Genomic DNA, 18,178 nt, shown 5'->3' with positions numbered 1-18,178 from the left:
GAGACAATCGCTTTGGTACATGGGAAATGTAGTTTTTTTGTTTAAGATCAGCGACATAAAAAATTATTTATAAAATATCCACACAGCAAACCAGCACCTCAATATGTTAATGTTATAAATCTACACATTAAAGCTATGAAGCCTCATTAATACCAGTAATAGCTTCTTTGTGTTCTTCATAGACTAAATGTGAGCCAAAAACAAAAACGAGTCATACTTTTTTTTATTTTGCTTTACATTTGAGGGCAACAACTTGCTTTTACAAAAATAATAAAAAGAAACACAATACTTTTCTTACTGTAGAAATTGTTGCATGAGGACACCCAAGAGTTTGCTGGGCAGAGGCATTGCATACGTTTTAGCAGAAAAAGATGACATGGAAGTTGAGTATAAATGTAAATTCAAGTACACATAATAATCACAATAAAGTTATATTTAAGCTTTGTGGCAATTCTTGGAAATTACGACTCTTGCTGGCATTGTACTTGTAGAAAGAAGAGTTAAAGTGATCGCACTGGACCAGTTTTATTCAAACTCTAGGGAAAAATAACATCATGTATTTAAGACATGATTGACAGTGTGATGCTAAGAACTCAAGTTGATGTGCAAATATTGCAGTATCAGGAATGGTAGCGTCATGATATATTTAAGGAAATGGAATGACTCTAATGGTCCTTGTGATCATTTTAACTCCATATTGTTTTGTTCATAAAGCCTTTTGAAACGCGTTAATTGACTTTCTTGTCGCTGGTGCTCTCACTGGCAGCTGTGTCGTAATGGCACTTCTCCACACATCGCCTTGGAAACCAGCCTCTTATCCGATCTCCAGCTAAACATTAAAGGGTTAAAAAGTTGAAACAATAATTTCATTTGAAGAGGAAACAAAACTAACGTATAACTAGGCCTCTACCTTTTATTTGCTCCTCACTCAAAACTTTGTCACCATACATCCACCACCTGTAAAAACAAATCAGATTTTTTAAACCTGTTAATCATTATGAATAAAATAACGTCTGTACTTTGTGCCACGGGTAGCCAAGATGGTGTCCCCTTTTCTGAGAGGGATCCTGGGCTCTTCAGTGCAGGGGGTTCTGAAAAAGGTTTGAAGACCTTTGCTGACAGGACAGCAAGCACCATTATAGTCCTCCACTGCTTGGTACTGAACCTGCTAATAGTGGCATAAAACATATCTGGTTACACAATATTCTAAATAAAAATAAAACACATTTTCTGTGGTGTGTTTAAGACGCTTACACTCCTCACTCTCTTGTCAGCTTTCTGCTTCAACTGTTCAATCTGTAAAAGCATGTTGTTATTGATGGTGGTGCAGCCAAGCAAAACTGAGCTCAATGCAAATAATAAGTAAACATAATAGACTTACCGTTAAGGTGTACTGGTGACATTTTGCATGCACTGGCCAGACGAGGCCGTCACCCTTGGGCATCCCTGTCCAAGTGAAAACTTGCTTGACATTGAGCCAACGGGTGCCAAGATCATAAGGGAAGATGAAGTCCTCCCCAGTTTGGTAGTGCTGTATTCTCTCTTTGGCCTTAAAAAAATAAATAAATAAATAAGTTATTATTGAAGTGTTGTTGATCATTTAGGGACAATATACAGACACTAGATTATAGCTAAGGGTGCGAATCGATGCATTTACAAACCTTTTCCTCAATCCAAGACTCTATTGAGGTCTTGTTTCGAATTATTACTTTCATCTGTTGAAAAAACAAGATACAATTGAAACATGCTAAATAAATAGAATTCCACTTAGTAGGATGAATGCATTTTTAAAATCCTTACTTGTATGACGAAAAGCATGCCCACAGCAATAGTTGTGCCCAGTGCCAAGCCTAAGGCAAATAGTGTTGCCGCAAAAAAAGGTATACTGAAAGGTATGAGGGGCTGGACTTGGTTCACAACACTCATATCAATCTTTACAGTGCTCCAGCCAAAAGAAATCTGTGGTTAGGAGATGTTAAATTCATATTACAATCTCATCAGACAAAGTCTAGAAAACTAAGACAACATCAAGGAATCTTACCCTTTCATAAAGTTGGGTGTACATGGTCATAATAAAGATGAAGGCAGCATGTGAACAACCCAGTGGAGCTAACAGTAGAAAGCTAGTGAAGTAGGCATGGTTTGAATGACCACAACAGTTATTGATCCAAGGACAGTGGTGATCCATCTTCATCACACACCTTGCCATTTCCCCAAATATTAGTAGAAAAGTTAATATACAAAAAAAACATTAAAATGACATATAGGCAAATGAAAAGTGCAAAACATTATTCTACCTGTTGCACTTGCGGCAATGATGGGATCTTGGTGCCTTGAAACCCTGGCACACACGGCAGTACTGCAAATATTGAGTTTCCTCTACATTCTCCTGTCATAAAAGATGCTCATTTTAGTTGATTAGTAAAGGTTTTGGTGCAGTGTTTTTTTGTTGTTGTTTTTTTTACCGGCTGCCAACCAAGCGGGATGTAGCCTGGGCCAACAAACATGGCATTGAAGTAGTTGTACAGGATAAGCACCGTCCAGTTGATGAGCATAATGAAGTTAATGCTACCTCCTGTAGTGTCCAGTGGCCAGTACCAGATAATGGAGTCAAGCATGGCCATGGTAGAACATATAGCAATGACAGATAGAGCTATAATTGGTCCCCAGTGACATAGCCTCCGAACCTCATGGAGGTTCTCAAATGTTATGATGGCTGACAGGAAGTTCATTTTGACAAACCAAAAGACAGGGCCTTTGTGTTCATGAAATGTATAGACTAGACTTGTTTCTTTCTTCTCTGCTATCTTGAAATGATTTCAGTGCAGGCAATGTACATGATTTTCCTGGTTTCCTGCTTATCCAGTAAGCAGACTGGTCTTGAGTAACTTGGCATTTCTCTCTCCCATTGTTGTTTAATCTGACAAACTGCAGCATTCTTTGCCTGTTTCAGGCACTTCCTTGTCGCATGTTGATATTCATCATCTAAAAGAAGAACAAAAGAAAAACAAACTGTCATAATTCAAAAAATCAATACAATATTCTCTGCTGTGGGTTGATATGCCTACACATTGTATACCAAGTGCTCTGAGACTACTGACCGCAGTAATTAGCTGCTGTTGACAAGAGATAATTGGCGTAAACAAAGCAGCAACAGTGTTCAAAACTGCAAAAAGGTTAATCCCGTAGAACACATATAGTTACGGGAATAACTGGTCAAAGACACTCTATATAATAATACATATGTCTGTTTTATTTATCGCTTTGATTAACGTGACAATCTCTCCTGAGCTAGCTGCTAGCCCCGCAAGGTTGACTATCGCTGTATCGTCTCTGATCTGATTGAATTTAAAGCGCCATGCAGGCCATTCAAAGCAGGGACATCGATACATGTTAAAATGCAAAGTATCGTTTTCATTTGTTTGCGAGCAATCTACATAACTGTCACTTTAAATCACAAACCTGACTGCTTCCTTGGTTTTTTCTTTCCTTGTACTACTTCTTCTTCAGTGGGGATAGGAACCTTTTTTCCCCACCATGTCACTGTGTCAAATGCCTGTTCATGAGTGTTTCTGCTACGATTAACGCTTAAATCATTACCATGATGAAGCAATTATAAAAATGAAAGCTGTATTGATATAATACTAAATCATATATATGTTCAAGTTTACTGTTTTGTTTTTTTAGAGTAAGGGGGGAAGTAATTTTACCTGTTCGTTGTTTCTCATCGACCCCATTTCACCGTGACTCAAGGAAGACAGCTGATCATTCGAGCCGTGTTGTTTTTATTCTGGGCTAACTCCTGTTTTAAACTTCTTTGTCAAAATGTCTTCAGACTTCGAAACCTACGAGCAGGACTTTGGAACTATCACAGCAGATTTAACAAACAAGATCGGCAGAATTCCCAAACTCAGCGGAGGTAAGACAAATCAAACGTGTTAGCAAGGATGGCTAGCACACAGTTAGCCGCTCAGCTGATGCTTACAGCTAACGGGAGCAGACCAGTGCACAGTGTGGGGAATTGAATTCATGGGTTATGGGCCTCTTTGTATTCCTACATAGTACATTTTTGAAAAAAAAAAAAAAGAACATACCCCACTACTAACATGTCACGCCCTATAAAATAGTACTTCCCTGGTTTTGTTTTGGAAAAGAAGTAGGCTGCTATTATATAATTCTCTTCCCAAGCCAATTAAGACACATGCAGGGGAAAAGTTGTCTTGTGTGAAAGTCTATGAGCGCGTTATGAATGTTTGCCCTCATCTCAGGGTTTGCATTCGTCTTTCAACACCATGTTTTCAGCTGTCATGGATGTCTCATGCTGCATTAGGACCTATTATCTAAATACTTAAAGTGACCTCGCTTGCATCACTATTATAGCCTCAAATCATGCTGAGATAGCCTGCTAAGGTCATATGCAGTAAATACATATTAAAGTCCACAACGAATGCATACTTTAACGGAAAGTAGCATGCAAAATAAGTCTGAATGTATTACAATAACATTATTCATTAATTTAGTGTAACATTTGAGAAAGGCAGGTAAATATCACATGATCATAACATCAGATTTAAAGATCTTTTACATGATGGGATAAAGACTGGCAAAATGAAGATACACATTTTCTCATTAATTTCTCATCCATAACAGACCTTGTCAATTTCCCTTAATATATAAGGGGTTTATTACATGTTTTTTATTCTATTCTATTAAATTATCTATTCATTAACTTTTTTGTGTAAATGGAATTCAGTGCTTGTGCAAAAAGTCACATTTTCCACAGAGTTTAACGAGGTGACAGCGAATGATTGTTTTCTGTAAGGTCAGAGTTTGATCACAGCTCCGGCCAGTGCATATTGATGTCAGATCAAATGTCTTCTCTGAGTCTTACATTTGTTTGTTTGTGCAATGGCTGCTGAATGTGCCATACGCCTCCTATTCATCTCATTGTAGCACCATATAAAGGGCTTTTGTCATAATAATAATGCATTGGATAATTTGGTTTTATATTGCGCTTGTCTGGACACTCAAAGACTCTTTATTCATTCACTCCATACTCCATACTAGCTCCATACTCAGTGGTGATAAGCTACTATTGTAGCCACAGCTGCCCACATCAGCCCCTCCGAACACCACCAACCACTCACTCACACACTGCATTCACTCACTACATTCACCCAGACTTTCTGGTGTTCACAAACGGTCTCCCATCGATGTACCAACCATGTCTATTGTGTTTACTTTCTTATGTTCCTGTCAGTCAGTCCTTGACTACGTTTCATTCATGTAGCATTCAAGCAGTTCCACATCTTGAGTTCAAGGAGTATTTGTAAAAAAAACAAAAAAAAAACATTCCATTCCTTTGTTCCAGCACTGTATACAATTCATTTAGATCAATCATAATAAAAGAAACTTTTAGTGCACTTTGTTGCACCACGTAAACTATGCTTTCAAAAGCAGTTCACAAATGTACTGCTGCTTTATTACGATTGTCTTAGTAGTAGTGTCTTAGTATGCTGTACAGAAAGGCCACACACTTGCAGAGTGTCATGTATACTTTGTCAAACCTCAACTGCAAGTGCAACAACGCATTGGTCCAGGCTTTTTTCATGCACTTAATTCCATCCATCCATCCATCCATCCATCCATCCATCCATCCATCCATCCATCCATCCATCCATCCATCCATCCATCCATCCATCCATCCATCCATCCATCCATCCATCCATCCATCCATCCATCCATCCATCCATCCATCCATCCATCCATCCATCCATCCATCCATTTTCTTCCACTTTTCCGTTTCCGGGTCGTGGGGGCAACTGTTGGAGATGCCCAAATCACATTGCACCAGCCCCTTATGGCTCCTCCTGCAGGTGGTGGGTCCACAGAGGGACGGCCTCATGGTTCTGACCGGGCCTGTTGGTCTTTCATAAGGAGCTTCTGAACCGCTCTTTGTCTGACCCGTCACCTAGGACCTGTTTGCCATGGGAGACCCTACCAGGGGCACGAAGCCCCCGACAACAGAACTCCCAGGATCATTCAGGTGCTCAAACCCCTCCACCACATTAAGGTGGCGGTTTCCGGAGGGGAGGCACTTAATTTCAGTGTAGTTTTATTAACAGATGATGGAAATCAGGTACAAATGCCATTTACTGTCACAAAAATGTAATTAGTAATGAGATTACAAGTATATTCATATATATATTCATCTCAGCATTTCAGTCCTTACAACACACCGGGTACATAAACATATTACATGTTCTCAGACGTGTGCTGCAAACTTTCTATTCACTACAGTTTTAAACAAAAGTGAGAGTGACACAACTTTAAAGCAAAGACACTGTAACTCACTGCTTTAAATAACAAGTCTGTTGTAATTCGGAGTCCAACTTTAACTTATTCCTGCTCCTCTTTTGAACTCCTGCTTGTCCTAATGAGTTTCAATGGGTAATGTTGAAGAGCAGCCACAGGGTTTTAAGGCGCACACCGGCGCGTTAGTCATTCTGCACGGGCCTCACACTCGCGGCAACTGAGCGGAGCTGACACCTCCCTCTCCCTTTGAGGCTGCGGCGAGGTGTCTCACCGCCCCTCAACGCCAACCAACAAAGGCCTCGTAGACGCCAATAACTACCAGACTTCAAATGTCGGCTTGTCGCACGTGCAGAATGTGTAAATATATCTTCAAATGTGTCCTCTCGTGTTGTTTTTTTGTTTTTTTCCCTTCCCAACACCCCCTTCCAACTCACTCCACTGTTGCGGGGGAGTCAGGTTGTTGTCACGAAGCGCTGTTCCCTCCATCGGCTGATCAATATGTCGTTGTGACTTTTCCCTTCTTTCTTTTTTTTTTTTCTTTCAGAGGAGAAGACGCAGCTGGTTCTAAATGTCGACAAACAGCTTGAAGAAGTCAGAGAGTTGGTGCGTCTTTGATCAGTAATTTTTTTTTCATTTCCTAAATAATGAATCTGTGGGAAAACTAAGGAGAAGGAGGGGACCTTTTTTCTCCCCCCCCCCCCCACCCAATGACGCCAGACAACAAGCACCTGTATTCTTCCGACATGACACGCGCTTCCAAGGCTCCCCTCCTCTCCTGATTACTACCCGCTAATTCGCTTTTAAGTGACACCCCTGTGACATATTTCAAGCCATTATCTCGAGGTGGGAGTCGAGAAGCGGTTTTACAAAATGAGCCAAGTCACCTGGCTGAGACAAATTGTTGTTGCAGTTGTCTTGTTCTGTCAGCGTGATTAGGTTTCCTACAAATCTTCTGCTGAGAGACCTGTCAAGCCACAGATCAAATGTACCAACGCTTCATCCAGTGTGGCATAGTTAGGGCCTATGCATGGAGCAATATATATAGGGATATGTTATTGGGGATGTGTTGGGTTCTGTTGCTCTGATTGACACGTACAAAAAGGGATTCCCACGAGTTTGTCAGCTCCTATCTTTAGCATGCCTCTTTGACAACAGTCTGATCATTAAAGTAGCGTTTCTTACATGCGGTTTTTGAGTTGTGTTTTTTTTTTTTTTGCGAATGACTGTGTTTGTAGCTGGAGCAGATGGACCTCGAAGTGCGGGAGATCCCGGTCCAGAGCAGAGCCATGTTCAACAGTCGGCTGAAGAGCTACAAGCAGGAGATGGACAAACTGGAGAAAGACTTCGTAAGTAGAATCAGCACCACGGACAGGGGAAGAACGGTGCACATGGACACGCGTCATTATGCGAGTGCAAAGTCTTCCAAATACAGAAGAGATGGTTCATGTCATGCAAATGTTAAAGCATACCTCATACCTAGTTTTGAGTGTTCAGTTTCACTTCGGTCGTCTCTTCTTCTACTGCCGAAGCGCTCAAATCTGTATGTTTTCGATTTGTTGCGCCATTAGACTTGCCCTTCTCAATTATTAACATCTTAACCCCTTAACACTGAGTGCATTTTCTCTCAGCTTTACCCACATCTACAGGCCAGAGTAACGCCTCATCTGAAAGCTAAGACCTACGATACTAAACAAAACAAATCTTTTTTCCTCACATTGTTGCAGCGTTGTCGTCCCTTTTTGCGTTTTTTTTGTGCTATTTTTCGTCACTTTTTCATCACATTTGCGTCGCTTTTTGGATTCTTTTTTGTTGCTCTTTTGTCACTTTTTTTGTCGGGTTTTTGGGACTTTTTCATCCTCGTTTTTGTCACGTTTTTTGTTGCTATTTTGACACTTTTTTCCAAGAAGCTTTTAGATTTGGGTAAAGCCAAAATGGGAGAAAATGTTCTCTGTTCAGGTGGGAGTTAAGAGGTTATAGTCCATAAACCATCACCAAACTCAAACTGCTTTCATTTTGGCACCCCTCGATATTTGCCATGTGCTAAACAATGGTGGCTATGGTTATTGTCCAATCCATGCACAAATATCAATTGAAATCATGTGAAATCTTAATACTGAGGTGTCCAAAAGCAGGTTTATAAGCCATAATTAAGCATGACATGCCTCTAATGGGGGTCTGTTTGGGCCTATACACGTTACAAGCTAACCTCACTCATCTTCAGCTAATCCAGGAGTCCATTGTTCTTCCACTGTTTATTATTGTATTGTATTGTATATTATTGTAGTAATTTACATGTTGCACAAATCATATTATTGATATTCAAAATTACAAGAGCTCCCATAATGCCCCCTCTAATGTTCTAAGTAGTCAACACTAATGTACTGTTTACCTGTATAAACTCCGTCCTAGACCAGAGCTGAGGTGATCCCACAGAGCTGCATCCTGGGTTGGGTCGATCTGTGTGTTGCTGTTTTGTTGTCGAGGAGTTTGGCCTTGTTTAGTAATTCATAAATCTGTCTTTTCCGCACTCGATCGAAGCTTAATGAGGATCCTGGTCTTTCGGGTCACATTCTTTGCCCTCAGTGCACTTAACTTTTCCTCTAAGTTATTTCAAGTAATAACTTGTTTCATCAACATTGTATAAGTTCTTTGTAGTTTTTCTTCCAATTTTAAGCTGAAAAACCCTATTTATTGCAGTTTTATGCAGTTTTTCTATAGTTTTAGGCTCCTATTGCTGTTTTCCTCCCAACGTCAACTCAAACCCAGTGTGTGTGTTGCCCTTGAGTCTCACAAAGAAAAATAAATCTATAACATAGCAACAATACTGAGACTGTGAGATATGATAGACAAACTGCAATTTTTGTTTTTCCAAAATATTTTTTCGAAAATTATACATGCTGTTCATGCACCTCCTTTCCCTGGAATATTCATGTAATGAGTGAAATTAACAGGCTTTTTAGCTATTGGTGCTGCTTAAGAAATGCTATAAAACATGATGATCTGCTGACTGAGATCACATGGGGCTCTTGGAGTCAAAACAGTTTGAGTTCTTCACCACTGGAACTTAATTAGTTCACAATAAGCCTTTCCCCCCTGCTTTTCTCTTCTTAAATTATTCATCCAGCAGAGTTTGTAATTGAGGTATTATTTAAATTGTCTGTCTGAAATTACTGAGTGGAAATACTGAGCCATTTTTTGGCCCTCTTTGTATCCATTTTGATCGCACTAGAGCCTTCTCTAAATGTTCTTACTTATAACAGTCTTCTCTATCAATATTGGCCGGTGTGAATGAATGCCTGTAGTTATCTGTAGACTTCATAAAGTGCAGTCCTATCTCTGCCTCTGCGGCCGTCAGTGAGACTGGAGCGTCTCCAGCCTGTGCTCGATGTGTGTGGCGTGGTCAGATCACAGGTGCATTTAAACCCTCAGCAGCCACTTGACACAGGAACACGGAGTTTAACCGCTCTCCCGTAAATCTGATGCAAGTGTTCAGAAGGCCAGCACTGCAGCCCCTCAGATGTGCCTCAGATGTGCCAAACGCTTTAGCCTCTCGCCTCCCGCTGGCCCAGGGAGGACATGACACTCTGGAAAGAAAAAAAAAAAACTCCTTTCTTTTTAATGTAAAAGGCCCGGGCTTTGTTGTGCTTTTGGCGGATATCAAGGCTCCGCTTCCACTCCCTCTATACCAACCCAGCCCCCCCGCTTCCTTACCCCCTACCGGCCTCCCACGGGTGTCTCCAGCCTTAACCTGCTTTCTTCACCCTCAGTTTGAAGTCTGCTACCACCGGTGTGCCAGCTCCAGACCTTATTCTTGTGCCTTTACAGGCTATGTCCAATATCCAGCCAGTTCTTCCTGACAGCACGCCTGCCTTTTGTTAAGACAGGGGTATTCACTGGATCTGAAACATAATATTTGTCATAATCAAGGCCATACATTTTTTGTAGCGGGTATACATTTACTGCTACACCCCTTTTGTTAACGTAAACTTTAATCTAGTTTTCTAATTCTGTAAGTGTGGATGTTGTGGGTAACAAGTATGAAAGACATAAAATGGCTTTAACTGGACCCTCCTCCATTCATTTAGCCTCAGAATTCAAAGGAACAATTATTATTCAATCGAAGCAAAGGATGTTAAGCGATTAAGGCCCGTCTGTCAAATTAGAAATCGTGCTTGATCAAACCATCAAACCAAATTTTCTGTTTTAATGATCGCAATTAGCAATTAGCAAATCGCAAAATAAAATGTTCTCAATAGGGTCTTATCGTGTATAAAACCTGCTCACACTGTACTTTACTTCAGCCCTCTTCAAACTACAATACTGATCAGAAAATCACAATTAGATATGCCTCCATAATTGTTCATTGGAAGTTTTATGTGCACGACGCCCAATAGGGAAAAAGATCTCTCCACATTTTCACTTTGCTGGAGTGACTCAAGTCTGGTTATTAACCCCATGATACGGTTGTTATGATTGGTCTGTAATATGAAAATCCTGTATTGGTGCCCTGCGTAACTTTGTTTTTGACAGCTGGACTACGGGGGGTCCAAAAGGTAAGCGGCCCGAGACAAGTGAGCCTGTAAAACGGGGACACCAGCGGGTATGTAAGAAGTGAAGGAAAAAAATTAAGAAGGACACTGAAAATCCGATTTGATGGTTCTGCCTTCAAGTCGGTGGCAGCAGAACGGCGCGGCTCTTAGCGCGGGCTTTGATCAGGAAAAAGAAGTTGTCTAACGCGGGCTTAATCTAATGAAATCTATCGGGTAAACAGAGGCAACCGTCTTCAAAGGGGCCCGGTTTGGTGCGTCCCAGTGGGGAAGGTGGGGGGCCACAGGCGTCTGTTGTGTCTTACAAAACACAATACGTTTGGCTGATGTGGCTCTGGAGCGGGAGCTGTCTGATGGCTCTCACATGGGGCCCCGGCTAAGTGTCAGCAAAAATCTGTCACAAAATATCATCGTCCTAGAAATTTAAATTTGATTTTGTTTTTTTTGTCAGAAACCTCCTCCGTTGTTGAGTGCATTTTGAATATCAAAGCCTTTCTAAATATGTCCCGTTTTAAAGTGTGTTCTTGTTTGGGCTGGAAATTATTTAGTTTGTAGAAAATATTTATTGGAAATGTAATGTGTTTTGAAACTTTAATTCATATCGGTGTAACGTTGTTGAAGTAAGTATCGAATGCAATTGCTGTGTCACGGTGCCTCCAGCAGATGGCGGTGTTGGTCTAATAATTTGCCTCTTGTTCACAGGACGATCTCTTCTGTGTTGGTCGATTAAAACCTTTACCTTAAAAATAACTATTGTTGAAAACTTTTTAATTTAATCTTCATTATGCCCTGTTTGTTTGCCTCCATTTAATCTAAGATCCTGAAAACGGGCTTTCCTTCTATATCTACAGGACGGTTTGCTGTTCTTTGTGAAAGTGCACTTGTGATCTCTCATTGCTTTGGGTCCAAGGATGTGATACTTAAACACACTGGTCAGACTTTATAAATGCTTTGGACCATCATGTTGCAGATGTAATTAATCCGAGATCACTTCTTATTCCCCGTCGCTACAATGTGTCAATTTCAGTTATAAAAAAAATGTCATTGAAATGGAGCAAAAGACCAACCTTAGCTCAATGTCGTAAACACAATGTTGAATCTGCTGAAAAAGGGCCGAGCAATTACTCAGTTTGCACAACCTTTTTAGAAACTATACAATGTCCCACATAAACGATCTCATTTGAGTTCATTCTGTAACAGTCCCAGGCCTAATGTACTGATCCTCATTGTCCCGCGTTCGGTCATCTTCAAGTGTGTGCCTGGACGCCTCCTAAAGGGACATAATTAATGTGCTTTCCAAAGGCAACCTTGAAATATCGAGGAGCTTGTTTGGACCGTGCTCCTCAATGAAAGCGCCACGAAGAAGGTGCATCACAAGCTTTTGATGCCCTTCTGGATGAAATGGGGTTAGCGTGGAGATAGGAATTCACGCGAAAATGGTTGAATGAGATGCTCTTATTCTTATTAATATGTGGATGCGCCCCCGAGAGGTCAAGGTGGAGTTGCAGTTTTAATATACCCGCCGTAATGACTTTAAGAACCGACGGCGTAAGATTTGCAAAGGATCATTGTGATTCAAAAGATCATTTTCAAATTTCAAATGGCGACACGAGCGTAATTACGAGGCCCATTTACTGTGACAGACAAATCCAAGGTTGTTCCCGAGGACTCTCCCAACTTTCAACTCCCGAAAAGTCGCTAAAACTTTCATAACCGTTTAGCACAAAATTGCGCGTCCAAATGGCGCTCTTGTAATCCACATTCAAAGTTTGCGCGGCCCTTGTCCTTCTTACCGCGTCGGACATGACAGGCGCGGCGTAAGTCATGTGTTAGACACTTCCAATCGCCTTTTGTCGCCTTGGTCTGCGCTTGTTCGTGCTAAACCGCGGCGCTCTGAAGCCCCGTCGCCTCTTTTTACGGCCCGCCGCTTAACAAACCATCAATGACACTAAAGTCTAATCACTCATAACTAGTCATGAAAGGACGGCTCATTTGACAGGGATTTTCCCCCCTTACATTTCCTTCCTTCCGCTCAGATTGGAGATGTAAACAAGCAAACCCCGCGCCGGCGAAGCCTTCTTTCATTCGGAAGTCGTCGAGCGCGGTATAGTGGGCTTTTTGTGGATTCCAGGATTTGGCTTTGTTTGTTTTCTTTTCTCCTCAAAATGGGATTAATTGGTGGATTAAGATTTTGAGCAAACTTTTTTTTCTTCTTCTTTTTTTTGTAGTTAGCATAAAGACAATGTCATAAGAACGTGAGGCAGTGCGACTAATCGGAATGTAATCGAAATCGCAAACCTCGACTTTGAGATCTCAATCGTCGTCATGAGGCTCGAGGAGGACAATGGACCTTTCTTTTGCGTGTGAAATGTTAAATGTTGTTTTTTTACATTCGGGTTTGGTGCTCTATTAGAAGGTTTCTCTTGTCTATGTTTAGGAATCATGATAATAAAAGATGCGTTCATTTTGTTTTAAGAGTTTTTGCCTGTAAGCTTTATGGGATATGGGACAACTTGTCAGAGCTGAGATTTGGACCTCCATCTCTGTAGCAGCCTTAAAGGAGCTATACCTGATTTTTTTTTTCTAGTAATGGAATGAAATTTGTTTTGTCTTCCTTAGCATATTAAACTCGTAAACTCAGACATTTGTGGGGAAAACACTGTAGATCTAGGTGTAAAGCATTTGTATTAATTTCATGAGCTTGCAGGATAGCTTTTGAGCATTTTTGTATAAGTGACCCTGAAAAGTGACCCTGCAAGTTGTGAAATGTGCCGATAAACATGTCCCTGTGAAGAACTGGGATGCTACAAATATGTTAGGAAGATTGGGGATGAGTTTTTACCTCAGCCAACATTTTAGTGACTTCCTCTTTCATTGTTTGAAAAAAACAGGTATAGGGCCTTTAACATAATAATTTGTTTTTAATATAGAGTAGGATAGAACAGAAGATGTACAGAAGAAAGAAGATGTACTATGTACTATCCGAGATCTAACAGAATTAAGGGCAAATAAACGTAAATTAAGCAACAGTTTCCGAAACCAAGCAAGTCTATAATTTGTATTGAGTTCATCTTTTTTGATCATGTTTCGTTATTATTTCTAGAAACAAGCTTTAGTTTATGTGACATGGATTGTACAATGTGATACAGCCAGTGGTTAAGAGAGAATTTATCTGTTCAGTAAGGCGACCGATTAATCGATTAAAGAAATGGAAGAGAAAGTGCATCCCGACTCGATATTGATCAATATGTTGTTGTTTTTTTTGCGATGTCACCCAGCCCTATGAGAACAGGGGAATAAAAGTTCCAGCCACACAACCTCACAATGGCCTTGTATCATTAGAAGCAGTTTCTGGACAAAAAAAAAAAACCTCCACCTTCTAACATCTTTGCTAAGTTTGTGTTTGACGCCGGAGTGGCACAAGTCCACAGGCTGTAATTTGTACGCGGATCACTCTCGTCTTTATGTGAACACTTGTCTGTGCGGACGGGCCCCATCTGCATTACGCCCGGAGCGCTGGTTTTGTTTTTGGCAGTGTGCAAATTCCGTCCGCGTTATCCTTCCTCGTGGCTTCCTGCGCCGCTTATCCCCAACGCCCCCGTCCCGAACACCCCTGCGCAGCGTGGCCCGCCGCGCGCGCCCACTGACAGTGATCAGGATAGCTTTCAGACGGGCCCTCCCAGGTCCCTCTGTCCTCGGGGCTTGTGTGATTGAGTGACTGGAGCGAGCGCGGGCCAAACATAATAAGGAGGAAAATCTAAAAGACACAGAGCAATGATATGATAACACTCCCCTCACCCCCCCCCCCCGCCCACCCTCCACCCTCCCCTCACGTCTTGTGTTCCCCGTCCTGTCCTACCTCCAGTTTGCAGCCTGTCCCGCGCACTGGGGTAAACCACAAGTGACATGTGACACCCACTCCCCAGTGATGTGCTGACAAGCCGCTACTAGAATAGGTGACAATGTTGTTCTTTTTTGCCAGTCTGGCTTAAGTATGGCGCAGGGATTCATGAAGTATTTATGAAATATATTATGAATCATTGGCTCTGTGTTTTCCCCTGGTTTTAATAAGAAAAAGAAGCCGCAGCAGTGAGGGAGAAGTCTTTCTCGTGGCATCCTTAACCAGTGGTTTCCTCTCTCCTTGTGTTTGCTCATGTTTTAACCCTGATGCTCGCACCCTTCACACAATTAAACAGACTTCCTCGCTCTCGTCCTAAGTGTTCGTAATGAGCCAGCAAGCACCAAAAGGCAAAGTGTGTTTTGCTCTCAGCGACTGACAATTTTGCCTTTTCTCTGGTGTTTTTGAAGCCTGCAGAGTATTCTGCTGCGGCCTTGATCAGAATTACATTGTGGAAGATGAATTAGTTTTTTTCAATTATCCCAGAGGTTGGCCACCATTAGAGCATCAGCCTACTCCTGCAGTGAGACTAAAGTCTTTAGTTTTGTTCCTCTCATCGCCGTAGAGCTCCTGTTTGTTCTGCCTTGGCAACAACAATCCCAGCTTTGTGCTTTTTGTTTGGAAGTCAGTTTCACACAACATTTACTGCTTTAAGTGCTGTTGTGAACCAGACAAAACACACAATTTAAAACACTCGTTTTATTGCTTTTTCTATTTTATCTTCATAAGAAATGTTAACAAGTCTTCATGACCCTCAGTTGGGCATTTCTCATCTTTCTAGACTAATGTTATGAATTCCAGTACAAACCGAAGGAGCCCAGGAAACTGCCAAGTGCAGTGGGAAGTTCAGGAGGGCACATGTTGGAAGGGCTTTTGGATGGGGCCTTTCTGGCCTCATCAGCATGTGAATATGTTCAGGCCAGTGAAATAACAAAGTATACATAAATATATAGAGATAATGATCTGGCTAAGTCCCTATGTGTGCGGCTGTATTCTTATGCTAATTCAGCACCATTCAGCTGCAACAATGGTCACATTAGAAGAAAAGGCGACGCACTGAGGATGGTGTGCTCTGAGCGTGTCCACTGACGGACATGCTCACACGCTCAGCAGGCCCGATTCCTCTGCCTTTGTGTCTAGGATTTTTTATTACACTTTTCAATTTTAGATAACACTCCAAGAATAGACATCAAACACACGTGAATCATAAATGCAGGTCAGGAGTGGAGCTCTTTCCGAGGCACAGAAAGGGTTTCAAGTGAAGCTATTTCTTTCTTTAAACAGTGATGCTAGACAGATAGCACAGGAGCTCTTCTCAGCAGAGGGTTCACTGAACCATATGTAGGTAGCCACAGGCTAATAGGCCGCTTGGTCCCTGGCTTACCAGGTATCCCGCACCGCACTACTGCTCACCCTCCCTCAGCCTTCCCACCTCCACTCGGGAAAAATCCTCCTCCACTTCCCTCTAATCTCACCTTTTTCTGTGGTGCTGACCCGAGGAGGCCCACTTTATTCCCCACTGCACGCCAGGAGCCAGCGTTGTGATCGGGCCCAGGCTGCTGCCTCCCTGTCGGCTCGGATCTATTGATTTACTGTGGAACCGGCGCTGTCTGCACCGCGGCCCCTCAAATACAACCTCCTTTCCCCACTTTCCTTTGCTGTCATCCCCTGTCCCCTCCTACTCACCAGGGCCTGGAGCTGCTCTCTCCAGCAGCAGAGGAGATGGAGGGGCAGGTTGTGGGAGGGAGACACGGCCTTTGATTTTTCATTACAAGAGCCTTCATATTTTAATATGGGGTTTAATGGTTCCGCGTGCCTTAAAGAAACAACCACAGAGATGTGAACGTGCAGCTTCTAAAAGTCTCTCTTCAATCAGGGCCTTGTTCCAGCGGCTGCTGTTTGGTTTCGCCTCTCCTCTCTTCTCAGTCTCGAGGCCCCTCACCATTTCGTTAGGTTTATTGACGGATCTGTTTGGTACTTCGCAGTATAAATGACTTTGACAGGTAAATAGTCCGCCCAAACTTAAAAGCCCTCCTCTATCTTGATACAAAAAACCTGGTATTTTCCCCAGATCAAAAACAGTCGAAGTTATCGCGCTCCTCCGTCAGCCCCTCTCCGTCCGTTCTCAGCGATCGTTTTGAAGCCTGCTCTTGTACACCGTGTGGCAGCCTCATTTATTACCCTGCCCCAGTGATCACTTGCCTTTATGTTTTTTCCACAACCGCTTCGATCCCCCCGGTTCTATTTCCTGACACTACAACAAAACACAATACAATGGCGTGCGTGTGTGCGAAAGCCACCAAAGCACTAACCTGTGAGCTAATGAGAGGCCCCATGCTGTTATCTGAGGCTGAGGCTCCTTTAGCGCCGCTGCTCTTCTATTAGGCAGACAGAACACACACCGGGTTATGGCGCTCGCTCGTGTCCTCTGAAGGAATGCTCCCTCCGACGTTGTAGATACAGTAAGTCGCGCTCTCCCATTGTATGACGCCAAAAACACTCGAGTGACACCCTTCTGTGACACGCTCCAGCTTTGTCTTTTCTGATGATATCTAACGCGTTAAAAGTAAGGAGTAATTGAACACCTCTGACGATTTGTTGAAACAATACTGTGTTTTTCTTTTTTTTCTCCCCTGGCTGTGCGTCTGTGTGTGTGTGTGGAAACCCCCCGCCGAGCCCCGAGATGCATTATTGAGGGCGCTGTTGTGATACTTGCGCCGGCCTAAAGGTCTCGGCTTCCTTTCAACGCTGTGCCGCCCCTGGTCCACCTCTGCCCCGCGCACGAGAGAGGGGGGGCCCGGGGTCCACGCCACACCTGGGAAAAAATCACAGCAGGTGGAGGAAGCCAAGGAAGAGCTAACCTTTGAGTTAAACGACAGTTGTTGAAGACGTGCTGGAAGATTTGATTGCAGTTTGTTCAAGCTGTAGAGTCTACAGGTTTCTCAGAAGTTTCTCAGATCTCGGTTTATTCTTTGTAGGCCATTCATTTGCAACATATATTCAGCACTTTTATTATTTGTGCTCATTATACCTGTACTATAATGGGAAAAGTATAATTGCAATTGCACTGACAAGGATTGCTATTTCAATTAGATTAGCACGTTTTATTTACTATCCAGATCATGCATTTTAAACACATCCGTCAGCCGCCCATGATTACAAAATTTGATGATTGATATAACTAGGCTGGAAAATATGGGGATAAACCACATTACTGACGTGACACTTAATGAATCACAATTTGCTCCGATGAAATTGTATTACAATTAGGGCTGAACAATATGGACAAAATTTCATATCTCGATATTCATGCCAGATATCTCGATATCGATATGAGAAGATATAACTATGGGTTAGGTGAAAACTAAGCATTTTTCAGAAAAATATAATCATGATACAAAAGAGTGCAGTTTTATTG

General features: G+C 42.1%; 3 protein-coding genes across 7 annotated transcripts in view; 2 read left to right on the top strand and 1 right to left on the bottom strand.

Annotated features, from left to right (window-relative positions):
- The window catches only part of c1ql1l (complement component 1, q subcomponent-like 1-like), an 80,841-nt gene that overhangs the window by 45,206 nt on the left and 17,457 nt on the right, over window positions 1-18,178 (top strand). The window lies entirely within an intron of this gene.
- Window positions 226-3,606, bottom strand: zdhhc6 (zDHHC palmitoyltransferase 6). Of its 2 annotated transcripts, none has more exons than XM_079577920.1 (11): window positions 3,463-3,606; window positions 2,466-2,985; window positions 2,298-2,389; window positions 2,042-2,201; window positions 1,801-1,959; window positions 1,662-1,715; window positions 1,382-1,549; window positions 1,255-1,296; window positions 1,020-1,168; window positions 911-957; window positions 226-829 (listed from the first exon to the last, which is right to left on the bottom strand). In XM_079577920.1, the coding sequence occupies exons 2-11, from the start codon at window positions 2,730-2,732 to the stop codon at window positions 729-731; spliced, it is 1,239 nt and encodes a 412-aa protein (XP_079434046.1). In that variant the 5' UTR covers window positions 2,733-2,985; window positions 3,463-3,606; the 3' UTR covers window positions 226-728. The 2 variants fall into 2 exon arrangements, with proteins under 2 accessions (XP_079434046.1, XP_079434047.1); XM_079577921.1 differs by having other exon boundaries at window positions 1,020-1,165.
- The window catches only part of vti1a (vesicle transport through interaction with t-SNAREs 1A), a 105,182-nt gene continuing 90,753 nt past the window's right edge, over window positions 3,750-18,178 (top strand). For all 4 annotated transcript variants that reach the window (XM_079577882.1, XM_079577884.1, XM_079577881.1 and 1 more), the window contains exons 1-3: window positions 3,750-3,919; window positions 6,860-6,918; window positions 7,551-7,661. In XM_079577882.1, the coding sequence (XP_079434008.1) occupies window positions 3,826-3,919; window positions 6,860-6,918; window positions 7,551-7,661 (264 nt within the window). In that variant the 5' untranslated portion in view covers window positions 3,750-3,825. The remainder of the gene's footprint in view (window positions 3,920-6,859; window positions 6,919-7,550; window positions 7,662-18,178) is intronic.

This window comes from Gobius niger (genome assembly GCF_951799975.1).
Source record: "Gobius niger genome assembly, chromosome: 19".
NCBI classification, from domain to species: Eukaryota; Metazoa; Chordata; class Actinopteri; order Gobiiformes; family Gobiidae; genus Gobius; species Gobius niger.
This window is presented reverse-complemented; position numbering and strand designations above follow the sequence as displayed.